Consider the following 22,425-nt stretch of genomic DNA (forward strand, 5'->3'; position numbering starts at 1 on the left):
CCAGAGACAGGCCAGGGGGAGAATGGTTTGGAGCTGAGGCAGAGGAGGGCTTGACTGGAGCTGAGGCAGAAGTTCTGCAGTGTGAGGGTGGTGAGAGCCTGGCACAGGCTACCCAGGGAGGCTGTGGCTGCTTCCTGCCTGGAGATGCTCAAGGCCAGGCTGGATGAGGCCTTGAACAGCTGAGTCTAGGTAAGAGGTGTCCCTAGGCATGGCAGGGGGTTTGGAGCAGATGAGCTCCAAGGTTCCTTCCGACCTGAGCCATTCTAGGATTTCCACCTAGAAAACCCCAGAGCAAGGCCCAAGCTCTCAGCCCATGGTGGAGGACTCCAGCAGGCCTGGGATTTGGGCTGAGCATGTCAGCAGAATGGGATCTCAGTGGGATCAGAGGTGCTGCTGGGCTGAACATCCACCCTGAAAGTGGGAGCTGCTGATTCACACTCACAGCTTGCACTGGGCTGGAAGGGACCCCAAAGGGCATCCTGTCCACCCTCCCTGCACTCAGCAGGGACACATCCAGTTTGAGCAGGACGCCCAGGCTGATCCTCAATGTCTCCTGGGCAGCCTGTGCCAGTGTCTGCCCACCCTCACTCTGCACAACTTCCTCCTGATGCCCTGCTCCAGTTCCAAACCACTGCCCTCAGCCTGTCCCCACAGTCCCTTCTGAATAGTCCCTGCCCAGCCTGCAGCTCCCCTGCAGACACTGAAATGCAGCTCCAAGCTCTGCCTGCAGCCTTCTCCTCTCCAGGCTGCACATCCCCAGCTCTCCCAGCCTGTCCCCACAGCAGAGGTTCTCCAGCCCTCTGATGCTCCTCTGCACTACTGTTTGTCCTACCGCTCAGCCCAGCCGTGCCTCAGTTTCCCTATCTGAAGGTGCTGCCCCCTGTAAAGGACCTCTCCTCACAGACACCTCCCCAGCAGTGCCACTCTGCCAGGAGATCAGCAGAGCTTCTGCAGGTTTCCTGCAGCAGATCCTCCCCAGGAGATCCCCCAGGGCTCCTGAAGGCTCCTGCTCTGTGCCTCCTTGTCCCCACCAGCAGAGTCTAGCCTGAAGAAGAGGATCCTTGGGCCTGGATTTACAACATGCCTCAGAGCAGGAGATGGAACACAGTTCCCAGCTGCCTCCATCCAGGGGAGGCTCTCCTTACAGAATAGAGAGTGAAGGACAGAGGGGGCAGAGGAGTGTGGAGGTCCCACCTCAAGGAGTGGTCCCTGCCCCCTTCCCAAACTGCTGAGCTCCCCGTGCTGTTCCCGACAGGAGCAGTGCCAGTGCTCCTCACCTCTACAGCAGTGGCTGCAAACCACAGTTTCCAAATCAGTTTCCCAGCAGGGAGGGGGGAAAGGGAAACTGGGCCCAGCTCCACCTTCCCAAAGCATGGGGCAAGAGAGGAACCCCTCTGGCAACAGGTCCTGGGAATGCAGGTTTCAGATCAGCTGCTGCAGAATCCCAGCAGGGAGGGCTTGGGAGGGACCTCCCAGCTGCTGAGGCAGGAGCCCCCACAGCAGCTTGCCCAGGTGGGGCTGGAAGCTCTCCAGAGCAGGAGACTCCACAACCTCTCTGGGCAGCCTGCTCCAGGCCCCCAGCACCCTCACACCAAAGAGGTTTCTGCTGCTATCCCTTGTCCTGTCACTGGGCACCACGAGAGGAGCCCAACCTCATCCTCATGACCTCCACCCTTCAGATGCTGCGACGCATTTGTAGGACCTCCTCTCAGGCTGCTCTTTTCCAAGCTGAAGAGCCCCAAGTTTCAGACTCTCCTTGTAAGAGCTGCTCCAGGCCCCTCAGCATCTTCATGGCCCCTCCCTGGACTCTCTCCAGCAGGTCTTGTCTCTTGAACTGGGGAGCCCAGAGCTGGAGAACCTCCCTTGCCCTGCTGGCCACACTCTTCTCACTGCACCCCAGGACACCGCTGACCTTCTTGGCCACGAGGGCACACTGCTGGCTCCTGGGAGCCTGTCCCCCAGCACTTCCAGCTTCTTCCCTGCAGAGCTCCCTCCCAGCAGGTCCCCCTTGTTCGCCCTGCTGCAGGGACTGCTTCTCCCCGGGGGCAAGGACCCTGCCCTCTGCCATCAGAGACAACAAAGAGATGTGCAGCGGGCAGCAGCCAGAGGGTGAAGCCAGCAGCAGTGGTGAGGGAGGAGCAGGAGCACTGGCCAAGAGGAGCTCTCAGGTACCTGGCTGAGATGAACCAGTAGCTGACCTCTGCCACTGCTGCTCTCTCTCACTTTTGTCCTGGGCTGTTTCTGCATCCAGCCCCCAACATGAGGAGCTCATCCTAAGCAGAACCTTCTGGCACCCCAGCAAGGTGCATCCAGCCCCCACCATGGCCCACTGAGCCTTATTCACCCCTGAACTACCTGGCAGAGCCCCAACAGCAACACCACCCCTCAAAGGAGCTGGCAAAGCAACCCAAGCTGTGCATAGAGGAGAGAAGCTCCAGTGGAAAGAAGGGAACAGGGCCTGGACTGGCTGGGCAGGAGGGATGAGAGCCCAGGCTCCTGCCCGCTGCTTCAGAGAGCTCCCCTGGGGCCTTCTCAGCCCGCAGGAGCCTTCTACCACCTCCCAGGGGCTGAGCCTGTCTGCAGCACGCCCATGGGTTGCCAGGCAGAGATGCAGTCAACTGGGCCGCAGTGCCACGCAGGCTGGCACGGCTCTGCCCTGGCACTGCTGCAGCAAGCCTGCTCTTGCAGAGAGGCAGAGGAGGGGCGGCGCAGCACTGCAGTGCCTGCAGCAGGGGGTCAGGCAACGCGCGGCGTGGCGCCAGGCTTGGCACTCTGCTGGCTCTGCTGGGCACATCGGGCGCTGCTCCCACGCGGCTCCTCAGCCTGGCCACCCTGCCGGCGGGCGGAGAGGCCAGGATGTGCCGGGCAGCACAGCAGCAGGGACACGGCAAGGAAGGGGCTGCAAAACCACAGTCTGGTGGGGGGTGGAAGGGCCCCTGGAGATCAGGAAGTCCAAGGGCCTGTCAGAGCAGGGCGCCCTGGGGCAGGTGACACAGAACACCACTCGGGAAGGACACCGTGGGCGAGCACGAAGCCACCTGCGGGCACTCACCGTCCTCCGTCTCTTGCCAGACGATGCCCTCCAGGTTGACGCTGGTGCCAGGCTCGCAGGGGCCCAGGCACTCGGGCTCGGTGGCCAGGGCCACGTCGCAGGTGTTGACTCCCACGGAGCGCGTGCGCACCATGATCTGCTCGCAGGGCGAGGAGATGTCGCTGCTGACGACGGGCACCAGCAGATGCAGGGGCAGCACGGCGGGCGTGGAGCCCGGGGACTCCATCTGCGGGCGAGGAGAAGAGGCTCAGCGTGGGCAGTGCGGCAGGCACCGACAGGCAGCCGCATTCCTGCACGGCCTCTGGCCCACGGCCGCCACCTTCCCCGCTCCTGTGCCAGCAGCTCAGGTCCCGCGGCCCCGGCAGAGGACCCTCCCAGCCTGGCACGCCCATACCCCCCAACCCTGAGGAGCTGGCACTCCAGTCCCGCGGAGCACACCCACGAGCGCCTCTGCAGGAGAGCTCTCTTGGAGGAGCTTGTGCCCAGCTCCTCCCTGGACAGCTTCCGCCAGCGCAGTCACCCTTGTGAGGACGCCTCGGGGCTGCTGCTCAGATGCTGAGGCGCTCAGAGGCTTCGGATCTGGTGGCTCATTAGCAGGAAAAAACCTGCAGGCTTCTGCTCAGCTGGCAGGACAGGACAGACAGGCAGCGGCTCCCCTCCAGCACCCATGCAAACCAACATCCTCCTCCTTCCAGAGCCATCTCTGACCCTCCTTCCCAGATCCACCCTGTGACTCTCCTGGATCCACTGTGACCTTCCTTCTGGATCCACAGTGACCTCCTTCCCAGATCCACTCTGTGACTCTCCTCCTGGATCCGCTGTGACTCTCCTTCCCAGATGCCCTCTGTGAGCCCCCTCCCCGACAGCCCAGTGGCCAGCACTGGGCTCACCTCCCAGCTGTCTGCAGAAGGCTGCAGGTCAGAGCCTGGCGCGGCCGAGGGCAGCACAGCAGCCCCTGTGCTCCCCTTGCCCCCAGAAGCACATCTGATGCCCATGCATGGAAAGGCAGCAGCAGGCCAAGCAGGAAGGCTGGCAGGCTGAGCCTGTTGCTGGCCAAGGGCAGGGTGGGCTGGGCACCTTCCTGTCCTTCAGGGTTCCTGGGTCATGGCAGTTGCAGTTGGGCATCCCTCATCTTGGCTCCCAACAGCGTGCAGCTGCTCAGTCACGGAACCTTCAGGACCATCCACTCCAGCCCCCTGGGACACCGCCCCCTAGCCCAGGTTGCTTAAGGCCTGCTGGGGACAGCTGCTCCTCCTCTGCCAGGATCTCTCTGTGGCTTGGGAACTCGGGAGGGTACTGAGCAAGGGCAGAGGAGAAGCAGGCTGAGGAACCCATCAAATCCTCAGCAAGCCCTCACCTAGGAGTCCCTTTCAAGCAGGGGAAGATGCCTCCAGAGCATCCAGCACCACACCCAGAGATGTCCTTCTGAGCCTCTACTAAGGAGAGCTGATCAAGGCCCTGGAGAGACCCAGCGGGCCGAGGCACCAGCCCATGTCCACTCCCCACCTTCTCTCTGGCCAGTGCTGCTGCTGGCCACCACCAAGGGCTGTGCAGCCACCAGCCTGCCTTGCTGCCACGGCTCCAGCCCCTCGGCCAGAGGAGGGACTCCAGCAGAAGCTTGCAGGTCCAACCTTGCTGCCCCAAGCACCTAAGGTGAGCAGCTCCAGCGTCACCTCTGCTCCCCAATGCTGCACCCTGCACCACACAGACATCATCTGCAAGCAGAGAAGGTGCAGGAGGAGCAGGGAGGAGGACACTGTGTTCAGCCAGCAACTGGCCCCTGCTGCCCAGGGGGGCGGCTGCAGGCAGGGGACTCCAACGTGAGCCCCTGAGACCTCATCTGTGCCAGGGCGAGTGGCTCTGCTCCTGCAGCAGCACACCGTGAGGCATCTCCCGCCTGCAGCCCTCCCCTTGTCCTCCTGCATCCAGCCCCTGCCCAGAGCCTGCCGGAGCACACTGCCCCACTGAGCCTTGAGCACGACCTGGAGGTGTTCAGCAGCAGCGCTTGCACCACAAGGTCCCCTCCTGCCAGCAGCACAGCCTGAGCCCCACAGCTGCGTTCTGCACCATCACCTCCAACCGCGCCAGCTCCTGCCCAGGGGCCCAGCCCCAGCTCTCCAGCACCACCTTGCCTCCAGGGCTCTTGGCTCAGCTGCATGGGATTGGAGAAGGATGGGTTTGGCAAAGGGAAGGCCCAGGAGCCTGCTGGAGAGGACAGCTGTGTTCCAGCAGGCAAAGCACCCTCAGACCAGCAACCTCATCCTGCACGCTGTGGCACAGCCAGGGCAGGAGAGATGCTGCAAGGAAGCAGGAGGCTCCTGTGAAGGCAGCAGCAGAGGGGACTGGCAGAGCCATAGGAGGTCAGTGGGCAGCAGTGGAGGGGCCTCACAGGGCCAGGAGGCCAGGCTGGAGGGCAGCAGCAGCAGCCCAGGTAGGAGCTGCAGGCTCTGGAAGCATTCAGCTGCCAGGCTGGAGGGCAGCAGCAGCAGCCCCAGCACATCCCAGGATGCTCAGTGCCAGCTGCAGCTCTGCTCATAGCCTGCCCTGCAGCTGCCATCCCAACCAGCCAGTCTGTGCTGGCACTAACACAGCCTCTCCTGCTCCCCTGCCTCAGGTTCCAGAGCAAACCCCAGAGGCCCAGGGCAGTTGCCAAGGGTAAGGGCAGGAATGGGGCTGCCTTGCCTAGGGCACAGCCAAGGACAGCCTGCAGCCACACTGGAGGCAGAGGCAGCTGGAGCAGTGCCCCTGACCTCAGCCCCTGCCCGGTGCCATGGGTTTGCATCCTCCTGTTGGATGGGGCAAAGGCAGGAGATTCACCCACTGCTGACTGCCAGACAGCCAGAGAGGAGCAGAGGCAGCCCTGGGCACCACAGGACAGCTCTGCTGGCTATTGGCAGGCGCCCAGCTCCCTCTACCAGGCCAGAAGCCAAGGGAGATGTTGGCACTGGAACTGTTGGGCAGCACTTGTGGCCCTGAGCTGTACTTTTGCTCCGCCAGCTAGTGAGGCCAAGCTCCTGTGGGTCTGCAGCTGCCCAAAGCAAGGCCTGTGCCCTCCTGGCCCCCAGTTCCAGCACATCAGCCTGGAGGGGAGAAGGCTGCAGGCAGAGCTCAGAGCTGCAGCTCAGTGTCTGCAGGGGAGCTGCAGGCTGGGCAGGGACTGCTCAGGAGGGGCTGTGGGGACAGGCTGAGGGCAGTGGTTTGGAATTGAAGCAGGGCACAGTTAGGTTGGGCATGAGGAGGAAGCTGTGCAGAGTGAGGGTGGGCAGACACTGGCACAGGCTGCCCAGGGCTGTGCTGGAGGCTCCATCCCTGGAGACACTGAGGATCAGCCTGGCTGTGTCCCTGTGCAGCCTGCTGCAGCTGGAGGTGTCCCTGCTGGATGCAGGGGCTGGGTGAGATGCCCTTTGGGGCCCTCCCAGCCCAATGGAAGCTGTGACTCTGAGTGACATCCCCAAGCAAGCCCCAGGTGCCCCTTGCAGAAGGCAATGCTTCTCCTGCCTCGCTGGGTGGGCTCTGGAGGGCAGCTGGTGAGCGTGGCCGCTGGGCAGCCTGCAGCAGCCCTTCTGCAGCGGTGCTGCGGGGTGAGGCTTTGCCATGGCAGCACTGCCCGCCGGGCGCTGCCCTGCCTGCGAAAGGCCTTTGTGCTGCTGGCAGAGGCTTGCCCATCGCGAGGAACCTGCTGTCACCACCCTGCACACAAGTGGAAGGCAGCCAAGGCCAGGCAGCAGCCAGAGCAAGAGCTGCTCCATGAGCATGGAAAGGGCTCCGGGGGGGCAAGTCAAACCTGCCCCTCCTCACAGCCCTCCCTGCACGGTGGGATGGCAGCGCCGGGGGGGCACGCAAAGCAGCTGCTGCCATCTTAGAGCTGTGCCAGAGCAGCTTCTGCAACTGCAGAGCCCATCGAGGGGACGTCACAGCAGCAGCCAGCGAATGGCAGAGGCAGAGGTGGGCAGGCCGACAGCGAAGCCACCGTGCCAGTGCTGCTGCCAGCCCTCGGGCGCCCTTCAGCAGGGCGTCGCTTCGCCCCCAGCACTCAAAGCCAGCCGGAGAAGAGCACTTTGGAGCTAAAGGCCAGCAGGGACAGCACAGAGCCGGGGCCGAGCGAGCGGCAGAGCTGTGAGCCGCCGGCTGCGGCAGGACCCCCCCGGGGCCCTCTGTCCCTGAGGTGCTCCTCGCTGCACTGGCACATCAGACCACTGCTGTGCCCAGGGTGCTGCTGGGCACCAAGTGTGCCCCCATGCTAATCGGCTACCCAGAGCTCCATGTTCTCTAGAAGGCTCTCTGGACTCCTGCCAATGGCAGAGCGCCCCCAGAGCCACCGGCACTGGTGCCAGACTGAGCTGCTGCGCCCCAAGTGCTCCACCCCAGCAGCCCTGGCCAAGGCGGCAGGCAGCGCTGGCATGCTCGCGAGCTCTCGTGTCACTGCCCTTCTCCTGCCTGGCCACCACATCCCCCACGGCTTTGCTTTCCCCTGAGGGGCACCTGAGCTTCCAGACCCTCCAAGGTGGAGAACCAGAAGCTCATCCCCTCGATGGGGACCTCCAAATCACAGCACCTGAGCTGCCCACCACTGGTAACCTCAGCAAGGACTCAGAAGAGGAACCAAAGTTGTCTCCAATCTCACCCCCAAAGCTGGCTCCCTTTGCTGGCACTGGTGCCCACCATGCCTACAGGTCGAGCCCTGCTCACTGAGCTCCTCCAGACTCACCCCAGAGCTCCCAGGCATATCCCCAGCAACAACATCAACCCTCTGGATGTGGCTGCACCAAAGGTGGGGACTCTGCCCCTCTGCTCTGCTCAGACCTCACCTGCAGCACTGCCTCCAGCTCTGGGGCCCCCAGCACAGGAAGGACCTGGAGCTGCTGGAGAAGGTCCAGAGGAGGCCATGGAGATCCTCAGAGGCTGGAGAAGCTCTGCTGTGGGGCCAGGCTGGGAGAGCTGGATGAGGCCTGGAGCAACCTGGGATAATGGGAGGTGCCCTTGCCCATGGCAGGGGGTTGGAACTGGATGAGCTTTGAGATCCCTTCTGAGCCAATCCAGACATGCTAAGGGCACTGAACCCTGAGCAGCATGGGGGAAGCTCCAGAAGACCCCTCCCCAGGTGGGGGAGGTCGCTGCCTCTTTGCTGCTGGCTCTGCCTACATCATTCCCAGCAAGAAAGAAGCCAGCAGCAGCTCCCACTAAACCCCTGCTTGCAGGGCAAGAACAGCACAAGCATGGGGTCCAAGATGGAGCCAGGAGCATGTCTGGGGGCACTGCTGCCCCCTGCTCTTCCCTCTCCAAGGCTGCCAACGACAGGATGTGAAGAAAGCTTCCTGCCCTGGCATGGTGCCAGCCTACATAAAGCCCCCTGCTGCCAGAGGCTAGGAGGCTGTGCTTGGGGAGGGCACCTGGTTGGCAAACCCAAGCCCACAGGACATCAGGTCGGAGGAGAAAGGAGGGTCCCTACTGCCCACAGCCCCCACTGGCAGGCAGCAGATACCCCAGAGAGGAAGGGTTAATGCTCCCCACGCCATAGCCCGGAGCAGGCTCAGCACTGCCCTCCCCAGACAAGCCAGTGTAGGAGCTCATGGCCACTGCCAGCACCAGAGGAGGAAGGCAACGTGGGCACCAAGTCCTGACCCTCCTCCTCCTCAGCTTGTCCCTGGCAGCCAGCCCCTGGAGGCAGGGCAGGCTGGGAGGGAGAAGCTGGGCACACACTAATGGTCTGCACTGACTCAGCCACCCAGACCTGGTCCTGACCCCAAAGCCAAAGGCTCACCTTGGAGGCTGTCCCCAGTGCCCCTCACCACCTGCTCTGACCCCACACACACCTGCTCGAGCTTTGGGCAGCTCCCAGCTGCAGGGAGGCACAGCAAGGCTCTGCCTGCACCAGGCTGCCTCCCCTCCCCTCCCCTGCCAGCCATGCCAAGTACCCACTGCCCAGCTCCAAGGTCCATGTGGCCCCACGGAGGGCCTCTGTCTGCATCTCCACAAAGCCCCACCCTGGCCCAGCAGGGCACTGCAGAAGAGCAGGAGGAGCAAACTGCAGGCAGGCATGGCAGGGGTCAGAGGGCACACATGAGAGTCATCCTCAGCAGGGTACCCGGGGGAGGGCCTGACTGCAGAAGGCTGCTCTGGCCACAAGGAAGCAAACCCCAGGAACCAAAGCCTGGGGGAGGACTTAACGGAGCGGCTAGGATTGGAAGGACCTCAAAGATCAGCCAGTGCCAACCCCCTGCCATGGGCAGGGACACCTCCCACCAGCCCAGGCTGCTCAAGGCACTCCTAAAATGAGTTGGAAGGGATCTTGAAGATGAGCTGATTCCAGGCCCCCTGCCCTGGGCAAAGCCATCCATGGGCTTGCAACTGGATGATCTTCACTCTTCCACCAGCTCAGGCCACTCAAGGCCCCACCCAAGCAAGCACCCCCAGGTTCATCTCCTGGCCTGCCCATGCCCACTCGGGCACCTTCGAGCAGCCCATCAGAGCAGGCCCAAGGAGCCACAGCAAAGGTTCTCCAGAAGATAAGCCCCAGAGGCCCTTCCCAGCCTGCCTGCCATGCTGTGGTGCAGCTCTGCCTGCTGCTCCAAGCCCCCTGGGAACCACCCAGCCAGAGGACACAGCCATGTCTGAAGACAACCCCAACACTAAGGAGCAGGTGAGGGAAATCCCACGGGAAAGGAGCATCTTTGCAGCAAGCTGGTTTAGCCCTGCCAAGGCCCTGGTGGGCACAGAGCACCCTGCCAGGATGCTGAGTGCCAGGAGCACAGGTTCAGTCACCAGCAGCCTGCCAGCCAAGCAGCTCCAGGGACGAAAAGCAAAGTCTTTTGGGCTGGAGCATCAAGTCCAACTGTGAACTCAGCACTGCCAGGTCACCACTTGGCATCCCCCATTCGGTAGCTCAACAGGTCTGCCCTGCCAGTCACTGTGGGCACTCCTGGAAGTCCCAAAAGGCTGCAGGTGGAGCTCAGAGCTGCAGCTCAGTGTCTGCAGGGGAGCTGCAGGCTGGGCAGGGATTGCTCAGAAGGGGCTGTAGGGACAGGATGAGGGCAGTGGTTTGGAACTGAAGCAGGGCACAGTTAGGTTGGGCATGAGGAGGAAGCTGTGCAGAGTGAGGGTGGGCAGACACTGGCACAGGCTGCCCAGGGCTGTGGTTGGAGGCTCCATCCCTGGAGACACTGAGGATCAGCCTGGCTGTGTCCCTGTGCAGCCTGCTGCAGCTGGAGGTGTCCCTGCTGGGTGCAGGCTGGGTGAGATGCCCTTTGGGGTCCCTGGAACTCCAGCACTGAGTGGTGTCTGCCAGCAGCCAAAGGCTGCACAAGTCTCCACAGCTGGTGCCAGTCACACCTGGAGGGGCCCTGGCACAAAAGCAGCAGGGATATGGAGTGACAGACATGCACAGGGCAGGCGGGCACCAGCGAGGAGACCTCCCAGTGGCCCAGACGGGGATCACCTCAGATGACATCTCAGCATCACTGAGTGATCTGAGCTTCACACATCATCTCCTCCAACCCACCTGGCATGGGCAGAGACACCTTTCAGCAGGCAAGGCTGCTCAGAGCTCCATCCAGCCTGGCCCTCAGCACCCTCAGTAACACTGCCACAGCTCCCAGCCTGGCCCTCAGCACCCCCAGTAACACTGCCACAGCTCCCAGCCTGGCCCTCAGCACCCCCAGTAACACTGCCACAGCTCCCAGCCTGGCCCTCAGCACCTCCAGTAACACTGCCACAGCTCCCAGCCTGGCCCTCAGCACCCCCAGTAACACTGCCACAGCTCCCAGCCTGGCCCTCAGCACCTCCAGTAACACTGCCACAGCTCCCAGCCTGGCCCTCAGCACCCCCAGTAACACTGCCACAGCTCCCAGCCTGGCCCTCAGCACCTCCAGTAACACTGCCACAGCTCCCAGCCTGGCCCTCAGCACCTCCAGTAACACTGCCACAGCTCCCAGCCTGGCCCTCAGCACCCCCAGTAACACTGCCACAGCTCCCAGCCTGGCCCTCAGCACCTCCAGTAACACTGCCACAGCTCCCAGCCTGGCCCTCAGCACCCCCAGTAACACTGCCACAGCTCCCAGCCTGGCCCTCAGCACCCCCAGTAACACTGCCACAGCTCCCAGCCTGGCCCTCAGCACCTCCAGTAACACTGCCACAGCTTCTCTGGCAACTTGTTCCAGTGTCTCACCAGCTTCACCGTGTCCAATCCTGACCTCCCCTCTTGGTCTGCACCCAGGAGGGTGATCTCTGTGCACAGTGATGGCCCCAAGGTGCTGTGCTCCTTTTCCACTGGCACTGAGAGGCCAGGTGCTGATGTGGTGGCACCAGCCCGCAGGAGAGACCTGCAGGCAGGGCCAGGAGCAGCCTCTTCCTGACCCCTCCTTGCCTCTCTGGACCCCAGTTCAGCTGGGAGACAGTGCTGGAGAAGGAGCAGGAGGGGTTGTGCCCTGGTGGCTGTGCTTGGGGCAGCAGCAGCTGCACTCTGCAAGGGACATCTCGTGCCCCAAAAAGGCCATGGACAGAGTGGAGAAGTTCAGAGGAGAAGGCCACAGCTAAGGAGGCTGAAGGGATTGCTCTGGAAGAGTGGATCAGAAGAGCTAAATCTGGCTAAGTTGGCTCAGTGACAGCTCCGTGGGCACACAGCCATAATCCACAGCCACACAGGGTGGAAACATCCAGAGGAGAGGCCGAGGAGCCCTGTGGGGTGGCACAGAGGGAACAGCAGCAATGGAATGAGGCTCTGGCCACAGCCTCCTGGCACTCAAATTATTCCTAACATGCCAGGACTTTCCAGTCAGGAAAATCCTTCAGCCCTTCACTGCCCTCCTCCTTCCCCATGTCCTTCCACGTCACTCCTCAGGGCAGCTCCTCAGCATCCAGGTGCTGCTGACACCCCAGATGTCCAGAGCCAAGGCTGCAGAAGCAGCCTCACTGCTGCTGGGACACAGCTGTGGTCCTGCTCCTTCCACACAGAGGCCACTTCAGATCTCCCCACATCCAGACAAGCCCCAGCAAAGCTCAGGCTGGCCAAGGGCTGGCAGAGTTATCTCCTCCTGAGGCTCCTTCACACTGCAACCCTGACAACAACCATTGCTGGGATGAGAGGGGGCAAGGGAGGGTCTTCTCCCCTTCTGCTCTGCCATAGGAAAGGCACAGCTGGAGCACTGAATCCAGTCCTGGGCTCCCCACTACGAGAGACAGGGAACTACTGGCGAGAGCCCAGGGGAGGCTGCAAAGATGCTGCGGGGCCTGGAGCAGCTCTGTGAGGAGGAAAGGCTGAGAGCCCCGAGAGGGGAATGGTGGGGCCAGGGAGGGGTCTCTGGCAATCACCAGTCCAGCTCCCCTGCCAGAGCAGGCTCAGCTACTGCAGGTTGCACACAATGGCCTCCAGGCAGGGTCTGGATGACTCCAGAGATGGAGGCTCCAGCACCTCTCTGGGCAGCCTGCTCCAGGCCTCCAGCACCCTTCAATTACAGAAGCTCCTCCTCATGTTCAGAGAGAACTTCTGATGTTCCAGTCTGTGCCCACTGCCCCTCGGCCTGTCCCTGGGCACCACTGGGCCCACCCTGCTGACAGCCACTCCTGAAGTGTTGATCAGCACTGCTCAGATCCCCCTCAGGCTGTTTCTCTGCAGTCTCCATGTGGATCACTAGCTGGAGGGCAGGGGGCAAGAAGCTGGAGGCAGACTCTTCAGCAGTGACCAGTGCCAGCACAAGGGGCAGTGGGCACAAACTGGGACCCAGGAGGTTCCACCTGAACAGGAGAAACTGCTTTGCTGTGAGGGTGCTGCAGGCCTGGAGCAGGCTGCCCAGAGAGGCTGTGGAGTCTCCTGCTCTGGAGAGCTTCTGACTTCACCTGAGCACTATGACCCTGGACAAGCTGCTGTGGGCACCCTGCTGGAGCAGCAGGGCTGGACTGGGTGCCCTCCAGAGGTGCCTTCCCCGCCCAGCAGGCTGGGATTCTGTGGTGCTGTGAGAGGGTAGCCTCAGCACCTCAGCCCCACTCGGTGGCTGAAGCAGGATGCCCATACATGAGCAGAACCAGAGGGAATCTTCCCTCCTCCCCTCAGCCTATCTACAACTGCAGGCAGAGGGCTGGATGCTCTGCAGAGCAGTTCTGCACCAGCAACCCAACAGCCTGCAGCCACCCACACCTGACCCTCAGGCCAAGCTGTGTGCCCAGCACCCACCTCTGCAGCTGGCCCAGGGCAGGGCTGGCAGTGAAGGTCACAGTCACAGATCCCATCAGGCAGCTTGTCCAACCCCCTCAGCCTGCACCCAGCAGGGACACCTCCAGCTGCAGCAGGCTGCACAGGGACACAGCCAGGCTGATCCTCAGTGTCTCCAGGGATGGAGCCTCCAGCACAGCCCTGGGCAGCCTGTGCCAGTGTCTGCCCACCCTCACTCTGAACAGCTTCCTCCTCATGCCCAACCTAACTGTGCCCTGCTCCAGTTCCAAACCACTGCCCTCAGCCTGTCCCCACAGCCCCTTCTGAGCAGTCCCTGCCCAGCCTGCAGCTCCCCTGCAGACACTGAGCTGCAGCTCTGAGCTCTCCCTGCAGACTTCCCCTCCCCGGGCTGCACAGCCCCAACTCTGCCAGCCTGTGCCCACAGCAAAGGTGCTGCAGCCTCTGATCACCCTCATGGCCTCCTCTGGACCATCTCCAGCAGCTCTATGTGCAGGCCTCAAGTCACTGCAAAGCAGAGTGCACCTCCTGAGCTCCTGCAGGAGCTTGGGCACTGGGAGAGCACTGCCCTGGGGGTGCCAGGGGAGCACTGCTCAGGGGGTGCCAGGGGAGCATTGCTCAGGGGGTGACAGGGGAGCACTGCTCTGGGGGCACCAGGGGAGCACTGCCCTGGGGGTGCCAGGGGAGCACTGCTCAGGGGGTGACAGGGGAGCATTGCTCAGGGGGTGACAGGGGAGCATTGCTCTGGGGGTGACAGGGGAGCACTGCTCTGGGGGTGACAGGGGAGCACTGCCCTGGGGGTGCCAGGGGAGCACTGCCCTGGGGGTGCCAGGGGAGCACAGCCAGCTCTGACATTTGCCCTTGTGGCACACTGACACATGTCAAGCACACGAGGTGCAGGCAGCTATGGAGCAAACCCATCCAGTGGGGGCTACCCAGAGCAGTCAGCATGGGGACTCGCTGGCTCGGCTGGCACACAGCAGGGGCCCCCAGCTCCTGGAGAGGCTCCGCTGAGGGTGAGCCAGGAGAAGCTGCAGAGCCCAGGAGGAGGCTCAGATCTATTCTCCCGCAGGCAAGAGCAGACAGCTCCTTCCAGCTCTGCAATGCTGAACAGCTCCTTTGCTATGGCTGCCACCGGCCAGCTGCTGCAGGCTGCACCTTGAGGAAGCTGCCACTTGGCTCTCATCTCTTGGTAGCTTCTGCTCAAGTTGCCAGGACAGCTCCTGGTGGTTCCCCTGAAGGGAAGAGCAGGGTCAGCACTGAGTGAGAAACAAGCTGCTGGAAGACATGGCTGAGCAGAAGGAGGCTGGCACCACGCATGTGCCCTGTGAGGAAGCTGCAGAGCAGGGCTGAGCATGATGCTGCCCTGTGGGAGCTCATAAGAGCAGGTGCCAGTGTAGGCTCTGAGTCCCCAGCACACGAGACAGGAACACAGCAACAGGCCATGGTGAAAGCCTTCCTGGGCTAGGCCCCACGGCCACGTCTCCCTCCTGTGCCCATCAAGCCAGTCCCCCTCTGGCCCGCAAGTAACAGGATGCACACCTGCAGGCTCCAAGCCCAGAGCAGCACAGTTCACAGAGCCAGGCAGAAGCAGAGTGGGTTGGGCTGAAGGGACCATTAAAGGTCACCCAGTCAAGCCCTGCTGTCAGCAGGAAGATCTTCACCTGGATCAGGCTGCCCAGAGCCCATCCGGCCTGGCCCGGGACGGCTCATGGAGCGTTTGGCACTTCAGCCTCTCCTGGCGAGTGCAAGGGGAGGAGATGGGAGCTCTGCACACGGAGCCAGAGGCTCCATCCCCTCCAGCTGCAGAGATGGGAGGCAGCTCCTTGCTGGGCTCCAGCTCCTCCCTGGGCTGATCCAGAGCGTTTGCCAGGAGGATGGTGAGACGAGCTAGGTTCTGCCCCAGGAGCGTGGTCAGGCTTTGGCACAGGCTGCCCAGGGAGGTGGTGGAGTCCCCACGCCTGGAAGGCTTCTAGAACCATAAGGGCAATGAAGTGCCAGGAGAGCTTTCAGCCTCCAGCCCCTGCCCAGGTCACAGCCTGCACCCAGAGGCGCCCAGGGGGCACTGCACCCTTGCTCACAGCTAGCAGGAACTGCTGCCTTCAGCGCTCATCGGGAGAGGAGGCAGGAAACAGCCTCCACCACCAGCAGCCTCCGGCACAACCCCACCACTGAGGCCAGCAGCACCTTTTGCAGCTCCCGAGCCCAGCTGCCCAGGGCAGGCAGGCAGCAGCCAGCTGGGTTAGGTTCACCCCACACAGCAGGTGTGTCGGCAGCAGCCCTGCGAGGAAGGTGGAGGTGAGGGCACTGTAGGCAGGCCAGGCCTTCATCACTCCCACTGCCCGCTCCAGGGCACTGCCACCGAGCAGGCGAGCAGCCAGCCCAGCCCAGGCACGCTGACGGCACCAAAGCCAGCCAAACAGTTACCACTGCTGCCACCCCAGCACTGGGAATGCCGTTCTTGGAGCACTGCTGGACTGGGTGGACTGCTGCAGCCATGAGCTTGGACACCCAGCAAGCAACATCAGCCGACCCCTGGGGCCAAGAGGGAGGCCACTGAAGCTCACTGCTGCCACTGGCAGCCCACAGAGGAGGACAGGAGTCCCGTTTGGAAAGAATCACAGCAGGTGTTGGGTTGGAAGTGACCTCGAAGCTCATTCAGACACCCCTCACCCAGTCCAGCTTGCTCAAGGCCTCATCCAACCTGGTCCCAAACACCTCCACCGAGGCTGTGCAGCACAGAATCACCCAATGTGATCAGAGATTCACTGGGTGATTCTGTGCTCCACAACGTCCCTGGGTAACCTGTGCCAGCGTCTGCCCACCTTCAACCCGTGCCAGTGTCTGCCCACCCTCATCACAGGCTGCTTACGCTACCAGCACCAGGAAAGAGCAGGGTCTGGGAGGGATTCTGCAGGGCTCAAGAGTTAAAGTCTCATTAAAAAGGCAAGTGGATGAGCAGCCCCCAGACACGGCAGAGAGGTGGAAGGGCACCCCTAAGAACCTAAGAGTAACCAGAGGAGCACAAGCAGGGATGCAAGAAGCCAAAGGGACACCAAAGCCAGCAGGCAGTGCTGGAGGAGTCGCAGCAGCAACCTCCACAAGGAGCAAGGGAAGGGAGCAGAGGATGAGGCCTTGGACAACCAGGTCTACCTGAGAGGTGTCGGTGCCCACGGCGGGGGGGTGCAGAAGATGATCTCTGAGGTTCCTTCCAGCCTGAGCCATTCTCTGAGCACATTTGAGGATTCAAAGCCAGAGAGGAGGGAGCTCTGCTGGAGTCACAGCAGGGGACACTCTCTGGCAAGTCCCCTTGCAGAGATAAGCAGGAAGGGGTCTGAGGTGCAGACCATCAGGACCTTTCTCCATTCTATCAGCAACCTCTCTTCCCACCCAGAGCCAAGCCAACGTCTCTGTGCCCCCTCTAACCTCCATGCCAGCAGACATCCTCCAAGCTGACCAAGTCAGGGGCATGCATCTCCTGCAATCCATGGCTGTCTCTCCTTGAAAGCCAAGAGCCCAGAACTCATCTGTCACCCAGCTTCAGCTGCTGCAGCCCCACACCACGTCCTGCCCGTCAGGCATCACCAGCTCAGCTTGGTAGTGCTGGGACAGCCTGCAGCAGAGGCACAGGGAAGAGCAGAGCCACACCTGGCTCTGCCAGCAAGCAGTGACCCAGAGACACCAGGCACAGAGGGGCCCTGGTTGCCAGCCACCAGCACAGCACACTCAGACGCAGCTACCCTTCTCCTGCCACCCACCCTGCCCAGCCACTCACCCATCACAGAGCCACAGACTGGCAGGGGTCTGAAGGGACCTCCAGAGATCATCCAGTCCATCCCCCTGCAAAGCAGGGACACCAGGGCAAGGCACACAGCAGCACACCAGGAGGCAGCCTGCTCCAGGCCTCCAGCACCCTCACACCAAACGAGCTTCTCCTTTTCTGTGGTCATCTCCACATGACCACAGCTCCTTGGCCTGCCACTGGGCACCACTGAGTAGAGCCTGGCACCTGCCCCTCAGATATTTAGACACTGATCAGGTCCTCTCTCCTCAGAGAGCAGCTCCAGGCCTTTCCTGCTCCTTGCAGCTCCCCACTGAACTCTCTCAGCAGTGCCCTGCCAGGAGCCCAGCCTCAGCCCATCCAAGTGCCTTCCAGGCTGACTAAGGTCATGCTGGGCCTGGCAGTGCCCTGAGTCCTCCCACAAGACGTGAAGCAACTCCTGCCTGCAGGTGTTGAAGGCCAGGCTGGATGAGGCCTCGGGCACTCAAGTCTAGTTGAGAGGTGTCCCTGCCCGTGGCAGAGGCTTGCAGTAGATGAGCTCTGACGTCTCTGCCCACCTGAGCCAGGCTGTGATTCTGAGAGCAGGTGAGAGCAGGAGGATGCTCTGGAGCACGGAGACCTGCCAGAGAACCCGGCAGGGAGGGTGCCCCACCTCCTGCTTCCTCCACTGCCATCTTCCTCCACCTGGGAGCCTTTGCCCAGCAGCTGATGCAGCTGAAGCAGACAGCAGACTCGCACACCAGAGGCTGCTCCTCCAGCAAAGCAAAACACTTCTGCTGCTAGAGCTCTGCTGCACGACCCCAGACACCTCTGCTCCAGCTGCCTGCACCCTTGGGAGCAGCCCAAGCGCAGGCACCTGCCCAGGCCAGGGCACACATCCCTGCTCCTGCCCTGCCTCACTCACTCCTCCCTTTCCCCAGGGCCAGCCACGGTGGGGACCCAATCTGCCTTCCCAGGCCAGCAGCTCCCAGCTCCTGGCAGGCAGAGGAGGAGCTTGGAGGGTGGCAGAGGCTGCAGACACATCTTGCTTTAATTGCATCAGCAAGCACTCAGCAATTAATGGCAGGGAGAGGAGGAGGAGCAGAGCACTGGAGAGCAAGGGATGCAGCCAGCCAGGGGAAGCCATTTGCAGTGTCCCCAGGGAGAGGGACACCACTCTCAGCCCCCCTGCGGCAGGCACCTCCAGCACCGCCTGTGCTGCCCCCAGGCCTCTGCTCTGGATTCCTCTGGGAGCTAAACTCTGAAGCCTGTTCCCGGCGCCCTCCTCAGCACCAAATGCGGTCTGAGCCCTGCACAGGCACAGATCCTCCCACCCACTTCCCCGGTTCGGCAAACCACCACTACCCGAGGCGAGCGCGCAGGGCCTGCAGACGGAGCCTGCCGCCACCAGGCTGGGCTCTGCCCTGCCAGGGTAGCACAGCTCCCACCCGCAGTGCAGCTCCGTGCCCACTGTCCCATGCCCGTCCCGCCGACTGCAGCAAGCACAGCTCCACGGCGTGCTCCCAGGGATGGCAGCTGCCCGCAGGCAGCCTGGCAAGCCAGCAAAGCGCCGAAGAGCAGCAGCCCGAGTGCCAGGGGCCATGGCTGGCACTGCCATGTCCTCAGCACAGGCAGCCACAGCTGAGCGAAAACCTGCAGGGAAGGGGACAGGGAGCCGGAGCTGTTGGCCTGACCTGCCGCTGGAAAAGCAGGCCCTGGGAGGAGGGCAGCAGCCACCGGCCGCAGGGCAGCCCTCGCACCAGGGCAGCGGTGGGGGGCCCTGGCACTCAGCTGGGCACAAGCGGGCACAGGCTCTTGCTCTGCAGTCAGGCTCCACGGCGATTTTGTGCTCCGCCTAGCAAGGGCTGGGGGCTGGCAGAGCTCCGGGGCCAGCATGCCCCCAGCGGGCGCTCCCGAAGGCGGCATCAGGGCACTCCTCCCTCCCGCTGCACAGCACAGCCTGGGCCAGGCTGAAGCTCAGCCCTGCCGCTGCCTCCTGCAGCGTGAGGCCAGCACCGCCCTTGGCCGGACCCCAGGCTCTCCCCCTGCGGGTGCCTGCAAACACCCAGCCAGCTCCGTGCCAGAAAGCTGCAGCTCCAGCGGGGAGCTGGCAGGAAAGGCTCAGCTGGCAGCAGAGGCTTCTCTCAGAGGGTACCCAGGGGAACAGTCCCCTTGGCACCCTAGAGGAGATGCCACAACATCTCCCTGTGCTGCTGTCACAGCGCTGCAGAGGAAGGAGCGGAGTCGCCGTCCCTGGGGCTGTTCAAGGCAGGACTGGACGTGGCACTTGGTGCCATGGTCTGGCCTTGAGCTCTGTGGTAAAGGGTTGGACTTGATGATCTGTGAGGTCTCTTCCAACCCTGGTGACACTGTGACACTGTGACACAGGCCAGCGGCGGCACACGGCGGCTGCTGCTGCGGGAGGTCAGAACTGCACCGAAGCACAGAAGCAGAGACCTGCCCGGGCTGGAAGAGCCCTCCCAGACCTCCCAGCCCAGCAGCAGCCCAGCACCACCATGGGCACCAAACCATGGCCACAAGTGCCATGGCCACACAGAGCTGGAACACCTCCAGCCATGGGCACTCCACCACCTCCCTGGGCAGCCTCTGCCAGGCCCTCACCACTCTGGCAACAAAGACATTTCTCCTCCTCTCCAACCCAACCCTCCCCTGCCACAGCTCCAGGCCAGTTCCTCTCCTTCTATCACCTGAGGCTGGGCAGCAGAGCCCAACCCCAGCTCACTGCAGCCTCCTCCCAGGGAGCTGCAGAGAGCAATGAGCTCTGCCCTCAGCCTCCTCTTCTCCACACCAACCCCCCCAGCCCCCTCAGCTGCTCCTCCCCAGCCCTGCTCTCCAGACCCTGCCCCAGCTTTGTGCCCTTCTCTGGCCCTGCTGCAGCCCTCAGTGTCCTTCTGGGAGTGAGGGCCCAGAACTGAGCCCAGCACTCAAGCTGTGGCCCCAGCAGTGCCCAGCACAGGGCACAGTCCCTGCCCTGCTCCTGCTGCCCACACCACTGCTGCTGCAGGCCAGGATCAGCTGGAGCCAGGTGGGAGTTGAGCTCTTCTCCCAAGTACCAAGTGCCAGGCTGAGAGGAGATGGCCTCAAGCTCCACCAGGGCAGGTTTAGGTTGGACATGAGAAGAATCTTTGCTCGAAGGGTTCCCAAGCACTGGCACAGGCTGCCACAGGAAGGAGGCTGAGTGCCCACCCCGGAGGCGTTTCCAAGAGGCAGAGCTGTGGCTGGAGGCCTGGCAGTGCTGGCTTCACAGCTGCACTGGATCAGCGTTTCCAGCCCAGTGAGCTCCCTGGTTCTGCGACAACCACCTGCATCCAGCAAGCTGCCAGGGGCCGAGCTGAGCCAGCAGGGCTTGAAGGACAGCAGCCTCTGGAGCTGGCAGCTGCCAAGGCCTTACTGACTGTTTTTTTCCCTTCCTCCTGCTGTACCCAGTAATGCCCAGACACAGCCACTCAGTGGCCCAATGCCATCTGGTATTCCCCAGGGACTCTCCCAGCCTTTCCTCTCCATGGAATCAGGAGTGGCAAAGGTTTCTCCAGCACTTCTTTCATAGCTCTGGGGAGAGAGAGGCAAATCCCATCCCTTCTGAGGCTATTTCCTGCAGAGCCAGGTTGGATGAGGCCTTGAACATCCGGGGCTGGCAGAAGATCAGCCGGTGCCAACCTTCTGCCAGGGGCAGGGACACCTCCCTCCAGCCCAGAGCGCTCAAGGCCTCATCCAGTCTGGCCTGCAACACATCCTGGCAGGCGGCAGCCACAGCCTCCCTGGGCAGCCTCTGCCAGGCTCTCCCCACCCTCACTCTCAACACTTTCTTCCTCCTCTCCACTCTCAGTCTCCCCTCTCCCAGATCAAAGCCATTGGCCCTCAGCCTGGCACTGCCAGCCCTGGACAAAAGTCCCTCCCCAGCTCTCCTGCAGCCCTTCAGCTGCTGCAAGGCTGCTCTGAGCTCTCGCTGCAGCCTTCTCTTCTCCAGGCTGGACAGCCCCAACTCTGCCACCCTGTCCCCACAACAGAGCTTCTCCAGTCTCTCAGCATCTCCATGGCCTCCTTTGGCCCCTCTCCAGCAGCTGCAGGTCCCTCTTGTGCTGGGTTCCCAGAGCCAGAGGCAGTGCTGCAGAGCAGAGGGGCAGAATCCCCTCCCTGTGCTGCTGCTCTCCCTGCTCTGGCTGCAGCCAGCACACAGCTGGCTCTGGGCTGCCAGCGAACAGCGCTGGCTCCTGGGCACTTTGGCACCAACTGACACCCCCAGCTGGGTGCTGAGAGCTGAGCACGACTACAGAACAAGCTTTATTCTTGTGTCTGAACCCACTCTGGCCCCAGCAGCTGCCTGTCCAGCCCATGAAGAGCAGAAGCAAGCCACAGATACTGCCCTGGGGGACAGGAGGCTCCGCGGCGAGGTGAGACCTCAGCCTCCCTGCATCCAACCGACACAGCTTGCCCTGTCCCTCCACCAGCCTGACCTGGCAGGAGTCTGGCAGTGGGCAGCTAAGAACCTGAGCATTTTCACACCTAGGAGGTGTCTCTGCAGGCCATCCCCAGCCAGCCACTCTGCCACAGCTATGGTGGGGAGCTTCCAGGGCTGGCTGAGAATAAGACCTGGAGCTCCTGATCTGGGAAGGAAAAAAGAACCTCAGGGCAGTGTGCCAGGCTCTGGCCTGGCCCAGCTTGCGTGCCATGAGAGCGGGAGGGGGATGTTTGCTGGCAGCTTAAAGGATTGCAGGAAGGATTAACCATGGCTCTGCCGCCAGGGCACCCGTGGCAAGCTCACAGCAATCCCATCACCGAGGCAGCAACTGGAGGAGGGCAGGGAGAGGAGGAGGGAGCCACGAAAACAACAGTGACAGTTTGCTCCACATGGGCCCCTCAGCCAGGAGCTGCTCCGCACCACATCTGGGCCTGCCAGCCCTGCAATGCCCCAACTCCCCAGCCTGTCCCTGGAGCAGCCCTCTGCCTGGCAGCACCAGCTGAGCCAGGCAAGCCCCCTGGTTGCTGCCCAGGAGCCCCGTGGAGTCTCCACAGCAACTCGGGCTCCTGTCTGTGCGGACACCAGAGCGGAGGAGCAGGAGGCAGCAGAGGCAGCCGCAGGGCAGCGCTGCAGCGAGCACCAGAACACCTGCAGGGATCGATGGCTCAGGCTGGAACCCGGGGGCAGGCTGCAGCTGGCAGCAGCTACTCCAGGCTCCCCAGCAGCCTGGCTGCCCGGCAAAGCAGCAGTGCCCCCTTAAGAGACAGCCAGCAGGGACTGAGCGGCCAAGGGTGGGGCTACCGCTGAGCTGCCAGCCCCGCTCCGAGCCTTATCAGCTGCTCTAATGCCTATCAGTGGTGATGCAGATTAGAGGCTTAGGCAGGACGGCTGCAGGCACCCCTAGCCCACCAGGATGGGCAGAAGTGTGGTGCAGCCCTGGCATTGCACTCCTGGGAGAAAAGGAGGCCACC

At 62.7% G+C, this 22,425-nt stretch overlaps 1 protein-coding gene across 2 annotated transcripts in view; it reads right to left on the bottom strand.

The window, feature by feature from the left end:
* The window catches only part of ZNF609 (zinc finger protein 609), a 70,959-nt gene that overhangs the window by 11,455 nt on the left and 37,079 nt on the right, over positions 1 to 22,425 (bottom strand). For both annotated transcript variants that reach the window (XM_064157150.1, XM_064157148.1), the window contains exon 3: positions 3,053 to 3,278. In XM_064157150.1, coding sequence (XP_064013220.1) covers positions 3,053 to 3,278 — 226 coding nt within the window. The remainder of the gene's footprint in view (positions 1 to 3,052; positions 3,279 to 22,425) is intronic.

Source organism: Pogoniulus pusillus, chromosome 17 (assembly GCF_015220805.1).
Source record: "Pogoniulus pusillus isolate bPogPus1 chromosome 17, bPogPus1.pri, whole genome shotgun sequence".
NCBI classification, from domain to species: domain Eukaryota; kingdom Metazoa; phylum Chordata; class Aves; order Piciformes; family Lybiidae; genus Pogoniulus; species Pogoniulus pusillus.